We start from the raw sequence: 6,296 nt of genomic DNA on the forward strand, positions 1-6,296 counted from the left end.
TTTAAATAGTAAACATACACTTTTATTTAGGAAGTCTTTAATTGCAACAATTTAAATAAAAATTTAACTTACATGTGGGTAAATTTGAAAAATAGCTCTGCTAGAAAGAGACAAAACTATTAACTAATAGTAACAAGGTTGCCATGGTTACTCAAATTCTCAGCCAATAGCAAAGTTATCGTACTCTACACTCTACTTTTATGTGCTCTTTGACATCTAATGTCAAACTGACAACCGGTGAATGAAAGACAACAAAAAAATCAAAACAAAATTATTTATTTGATAATGTTATCGTTATTTGCAGAATTGAAATTTACAATAAATTTGTAAACCTTTGACTTTTTTAATTGCTCTAAGTAAAATTCATCATGGAAAGACGGAAAGCAAGTCACGAGCAATTAAATATGCTCTTAAATTTTCTAGAAGAAGATAAAGAATTGGCGGTTGGTAAATTTACAGGCTTAGAAGGTCGAATTAGGCAGACCAATGCTTGGATTAAGATAACGGAGAGGCTAAACGCTAATTCTGGTTTTGGCTCTGGTGCGATAAAGACGCCTGATAAGTGGCAGCAGGTTTGTGCAGTGATTTATATGATGTGTTAGATTATAAAATATTTTAGTACTTTTTCATTTACTAATGCAATGCTAATTTTTTTTGCCAGACTTGGAGGGATTGGAAGTCAAATGTGAAAAAGAAAGCTTTTAAGATCCGAAAGAGTCACTTTACAACCGGCTGTAATACTAATACCCAGCTTACAAAGGCTGAGGAGAAGATTTTAAGATTAATTTGTACAAATACTGCTGTGTTCGGTTTACCTGAAGTCCCTGAAAGTGTTGTTTCTAGCAACATGGTATGATATGATATCTAATTCATAAGATTAATTATTGATTCATAGTTGTCTATGATTGTCTTCATTGTGTTGGATTATTTTGAACTCATTGTTGAAAGATGTTTTTTAGGCTTGTGCTCAATATAGCAGTGTTAATGATGATTTGTGCAACATGGAAGCTACAGCAAGTAACATGGTAAGATGTTATTCTTTCTGTTGTAACAATGTAAAAACTAACTTAATATCATGAGAAGTAAAGGATTTATGTTTTTTTAGAAATGGACAACTGATCAAAATTTTGCACAAGCTGAAATGGAAATGAGTTTACAGGATGATATAAGCAAAGGCCTTAGTTCTAATGAAATAACATCTGTCCTTGTGCCAGAAAAACCTCTATGGAAACGGGGAAGACATACAAGTAATAAAAATGAAGTATTTGAATTAATTATTATTATATTATTATTCAATCCTACTAACATAATGAAAAATACTAATTTAAAATCTTGAATATGATCTTTTTTTACAAAAAAATGCATCTTAGTCATTGATAATGTATTCTTTCAGGACTTGTTAATGAACGATTGATAAATTTAGAAGAAGAGAGAACAAAAGTAGAAAAGCAAAAGTTGCTTGAAAAGAAGCGATGTAACAATATAAGACTGAAAATAGAAAAAGAGAGATTGGAAGTTGAAAGGCATAGGAATTTTTTATTGGAGAAGTATGTGTTAGCTATTCAGACAAATTATTCCTTTACTAATTGAAGCTATAAGATAGGACTTATGGAAATGTGTCTAAAATGTAAACATAAAAGACTTAAAACCTCTCAACTTTTAAATTATTGTAAAAATTTCCATTCCATGTAACATGCAAACAAAAAATATTTTTTAAATTGTTTATACAACCTATTATTATTTTCAGGTTAATAGTAGCTGTTGAAGCTGCTGTACATCGATAAACAAAGTTGGCTGAAGTCAATCTTCTTTTTGTAAAGATTTTAATTTTAGTCATAAATATAAAAATGTGATATTACCCAATAAGCCTAATGTTTAGGATCAAATATTAAGACTGTTTAAAATATAATAAAGCTTATTTTTACATTGCAGTATTTCAATTTTATGTACATGATAAATGTAAAAGCTTGTATTAAAATATCCCTATGTAGTTGTGAAAAGTTACTGAAACAGTGCTATTGGTAAGGAGACAGTATCTGGAAAAATTAACTGCTTCTGCTGCTTTCAGTGAGAAAAATGTTAGAAACTCAACAATTCACCAATAATTTGATATTTTTTTGGAAATGCAAAAATGTCTCGCATACGCTAAATAATTTACTCTTTGTGCTAATTTGCGAATTTTTAAAATGTCAATGTCAGTCATTGACATTTTAGGTTATAAACTTATTTATTGTTTTTATAAGGAAGATACACAATTTTATCAATAAATTTAGATGGATCCGAGTAATCTAAAGCGAAATCTAGTTTGTGTGTTATTTCCTGGTATCGTTAAAAATGAAGAAAAAGCGGTACAGTGTTTGGGTGGTCCAAGAGGAATATCACAGGTTTGTTATCTATTAATATTCTATTTCTTATAACGTCTGCAAGATAACTATAAACGTATATTCTTTATTCTTGAAGGTGTATTCTCAGCCTACAAAGAAACGTTTAGGTCTAAGCTTCCAACCTGACAATCCTTTCGTAAAGAAAACATTTGCTGATTGCAAAAGAACTGCTGGGGTTCTACTTAAAATTAAAGTAAAGAAGACCAAAGTGGATGGTAAAGACACAAAACAAGTTGTGTCAACAACACTTCTAGGTTCTGTTAAGGTTATGTATAAATTTGAAGGTGAGTTGATGCTTTAAAAATAATGTATTTAAAAAAGTTTATTAGTTTTGGATACATTAAATGTCCATTTGGTATTAATGACATCTTTGTATTTCAGCAATGTGCGATTTCCAATATTTACCTGTAACCAGTGAGGGATTGCAAGAACCTAAATGTATATTGGAAACTATTTTACCATCGGGTGTCGACACATTTGATTTTATGGTGTAAGTTTTTATTTCTATTTTCAATTTTAATTAAAAATCAAACAAAACTGTACTTATAAAAATATTTAACATACTATTTACAGAAAACCATCACCATTATTTGTCGTACCTCCAAATTTTACAAGGTTTGATAAGCCAATAAACTATAATTATACAGAAAAAAGGTTCACTGTTAAAGAAAAGGATGAAAATCCTGACAACATCCATCGTAGAGCGCGGACTGAACGTGGTACACCACTATTGCGGTACACTTTCAATTTGGATGATAACTTAGCAACAGAAGCTCATCCCTATTATATAAAACAGTTAGATATAAAAAAACTTATGTACCCACCACTACAACAGGAATTTGAGACAGTTAAAAAGGTATGAATCAACAAATACTAGAATTATTTTTAAATTTGAGCGTCTTACTCCAATTTGGTAAATAAAAAATATTAATTTTTTAGCTTTTTGAAGAAAGACCTATATGGTCATTGAATCTCATCAAATTCCATACAAAAATAAGGTTATCTTCGCTGAAATTAATAATGCCTTGTCTTGCGATATATATGAAGGACGGACCTTGGAGGATGTTGTGGGTCAAATTTGGCTATGACCCCAGAAAAGAACCTTCTGCAAGAATTTATCAGACTTTAGATTTCAGATTAAGGCATACAGGTGAAGCGACTAACATTTATATTTTACCATTCCTTGTAAATTCCCTTACATACATTATTTCGCGTTATATTTAGAGTCTGCTTTAACATCTTTGCATGAAAGGGCCCGTTTGCCTGGTGCATAACCACATCCACGCAGAAGACAGTCTGATGGATGGTCAGTGCCATCCACTTTTAGACTCCTTTCATGTCCCACCATCTTGTTAAGGAAAGGATGGGAAGGAACAGTGGGTTTACAGAGGAGGGGATGCTTAGGTAGAGGAAATATCATCTGTACATCTCTTCCGTCGATTTAGAGTAGGTAACCATTATTTGCAATTACGGATGGAATTCATAGTCCAGAGACCTACACAAAAGCTAGGAATCCAGGATGGTCGTTTTTTCTTTTTTTGTTTAATGACGGTAATGGTGGTTGTATAGCCGGCGTGCACTGCATGGTGATGACGCGCGACAAGGTGGTGCACTACAAGAAGGCGGTGCGCGTGCGCCAGCTGCGCAGCGAGCGCGAGGAGCCGCAGCCCTCCGATGACGTCAGCGAGGGCGCCGTGCGCTTCCGCCCCGGCATGGCGCCCTCGCAGCGACAAATATTCTATCAGGTTAATCTAGGATAAACATATAAAGCGCCAATAGCGTAATGGTAAGGGGTACTGATGTCCAATTACGTGGTCGAGGGTTCGAATCCCGTCATACGACTACTGTCGTAAACACAAGCATAAGCTTAAAGCTTAGTTGGAGTAGTTAAAGAAATATTAGTAAATTACCACAAATCGAATATTTTATTGAAAAAATAAAAAATAAAGTTAAGTTACAACCACCATGATAGAAGGAAAAAGAAATAAGGAATTCAACAAACAATATATATGTAATAGACAAAAAAAACTTGGCGTCTTGATGAATCAGGAGATCAAAATGATGTCACAAAATAGTAATGACTTTAGGCTACTTCTAAGTTTTGTAAATTCCGCGAGGACGCAATCGCAGGCAAAAGCCAGTCATAAATGTTGTCTATGGCTAGATAGGGTTAGTGTTCCATGTTTCCAGGTTTATGTGTTCCATATTTCTCATCTCTATGCATAAGAGTTTGACATGACACATTTCTTAGTTCTTTTACAGTTTAGACATATCCTCAGTCACTAACGGATTGCAAAACCCTTTAGTACTGCGACGTGCAGCTGCCGGAGGTGGAGGCGATCCTGGCGGTGCAGCCGGTGAGCAGCACGTGCCACGCGCGGCGCGGCTGGCTGCCGCCCGACACCGACCAGCTCTGCCGCGACCACATCTTCCGATACGTCAAGCAGACGCTGCTCGCCTCGCATAACGCTGACTTGAGGCTGGAGGTCAGTTCCTCCCTTGTTTCAGATTCTCGTGTTAGCTTTTATGTCGAAGTAGTCTTTTTCTTAACAGAAATGTTGATTTTTATGATAGAAACAGCGAAAGAGAGAGAGAGAGAGAGAGAGAGAAAGAGAGAGAGAGAGAGAGAAAGAGAGAGAGAGAGTAAATGAGAAAGAAAACAATATTTTTTTGGGAAGTGGATTTATATCATGAATTTTGTAATACCAATAATAAATTAGAAGTTTTTTAATTTGGCTAATGAAACTTACGTCTTAACCCTTTATCAAATATTCAGCCATTATTTCCCTCTTGACATTTCCCTGACATTTTTTTTTTATTTCATTAAACCATCAGCAGTTTTCAATGATCTAAAAAAACTCTTGTTTAATCGTTAACTTTCTTTTATCATCCCTATTTATTAATAGAATAATAATTATAAATAAATAAATAATTTAAGGTAATTAATTCTTATTTTTGCAGCAAGGTAGTATGGGGAGCAGTGACGAAGACTCGAGTTCAGATGAGGATGAAGGCAGCATACCCGCTAACGAAACGGACGACAGCTCCACACTTAATCAATAAACTAAACAATGTTATCCTTGTTTTATTTATCTAATGTAAAAGTTATTTTTGTAACAACCCTATTGATAAATAAATAACATAAAAAAGCAAGTTCGATAAATGTTATCTGCTGTCAGTCATTCCAAACGATTACTAAACTTATCCTGTTAACCCCAAAATCCCTTTATGTAGATGTCTTATTTTGAAACCGAATATTTAATCAAATATAACAAATTGCTAATATCATCCCAAATAGAATAGACGATGGTCGTCGCTCTAAAACTTGCATAGAAATCGTGAAGTCAATATAATGGGTAAACTTAATTTCGTAACGATTTCTTTCTCGAACTTTTTTTTTTGAGCGAGGTACTAAATAGTACATTTTAGATACATTTTTTTAGTAAGTGGTGTAATTTAACTCTCTATGGTACATCTGCCATTTTTAATCTCAATAAAATTTAAGGATTTGAAAGGTCAAAACTACGAATCAATAAATTTAAATGAGTTTCAAAAAAGGCAGTATTCCTAGTTGAAAACGACCTGACTGATATGACATAAATTTCCTTTTTGAAATCGAACCCGGGACTTCACTGTTAATTATTATGCTAAGACTAGATAAAGCTTATTTCGCTTGACCTCATTTGAATTGTAAAAATTAAATAAAGTAGCAATATAATACAAAGGATATTTTTGATACTTTGAACAATTTTTTACATAATTAAACCCTTTGTTTACTATTCTAGAACTTTATCTTGCACACGTAATTCATACATTTTGTTACATATTGCAAGTCAAAAGTCCACGTTTAGGGTCTGGTATTGTTTACCCGCGCTATCAGAATTTCCGCCCCTCTTCGACCTTAGTGGAGGC

General features: G+C 33.5%; 2 protein-coding genes across 3 annotated transcripts; both read left to right on the forward strand.

Moving 5' to 3' along the window:
• Window positions 1-236: 236 nt before the first annotated feature.
• LOC106099885 lies at window positions 237-1,919 on the forward strand. 2 transcript variants are annotated; one of them, XM_013278568.1, is made up of 6 exons: window positions 237-572; window positions 662-850; window positions 960-1,025; window positions 1,106-1,247; window positions 1,394-1,547; window positions 1,748-1,916. In XM_013278568.1, exons 1-6 carry the CDS (start codon window positions 369-371, stop codon window positions 1,782-1,784), a joined length of 792 nt encoding a protein of 263 aa, XP_013134022.1. In that variant the 5' UTR covers window positions 237-368; the 3' UTR covers window positions 1,785-1,916. The 2 variants fall into 2 exon arrangements, with proteins under 2 accessions (XP_013134022.1, XP_013134023.1); XM_013278569.1 differs by lacking the exon at window positions 960-1,025 and having other exon boundaries at window positions 1,748-1,919.
• Window positions 1,920-1,946: 27 nt separating this feature from the next.
• LOC106099884 (general transcription factor 3C polypeptide 5) lies at window positions 1,947-5,461 on the forward strand. The gene is made up of 8 exons (XM_013278567.1): window positions 1,947-2,384; window positions 2,461-2,668; window positions 2,766-2,874; window positions 2,958-3,240; window positions 3,324-3,534; window positions 3,954-4,129; window positions 4,691-4,870; window positions 5,346-5,461. The coding sequence occupies exons 1-8, from the start codon at window positions 2,274-2,276 to the stop codon at window positions 5,445-5,447; spliced, it is 1,380 nt and encodes a 459-aa protein (XP_013134021.1). The 5' UTR covers window positions 1,947-2,273; the 3' UTR covers window positions 5,448-5,461.
• Window positions 5,462-6,296: the final 835 nt, after the last annotated feature.

Source organism: Papilio polytes, unplaced genomic scaffold, assembly GCF_000836215.1.
Source record: "Papilio polytes unplaced genomic scaffold, Ppol_1.0 DF824102.1, whole genome shotgun sequence".
NCBI lineage: Eukaryota > Metazoa > Arthropoda > Insecta > Lepidoptera > Papilionidae > Papilio > Papilio polytes.

Excerpts from the sequence above, each read along its gene's own strand:
- LOC106099884 (XM_013278567.1), top strand. The coding sequence starts at position 2,274 with ATGGATCCGAGTAATCTAAAGCGAAATCTAGTTTGTGTGTTATTTCCT. Across the intron at positions 2,385-2,460 it reads GTCCAAGAGGAATATCACAG|GTGTATTCTCAGCCTACAAA; the intron begins GTTTGTTATCTA and ends TTATTCTTGAAG. Across the intron at positions 2,875-2,957 it reads GACACATTTGATTTTATGGT|AAAACCATCACCATTATTTG; the intron begins GTAAGTTTTTAT and ends TACTATTTACAG.
- LOC106099885 (XM_013278568.1), top strand. The coding sequence starts at position 369 with ATGGAAAGACGGAAAGCAAGTCACGAGCAATTAAATATGCTCTTAAAT. Across the intron at positions 1,026-1,105 it reads AAGCTACAGCAAGTAACATG|AAATGGACAACTGATCAAAA; the intron begins GTAAGATGTTAT and ends ATGTTTTTTTAG. Across the intron at positions 1,248-1,393 it reads GAAACGGGGAAGACATACAA|GACTTGTTAATGAACGATTG; the intron begins GTAATAAAAATG and ends GTATTCTTTCAG.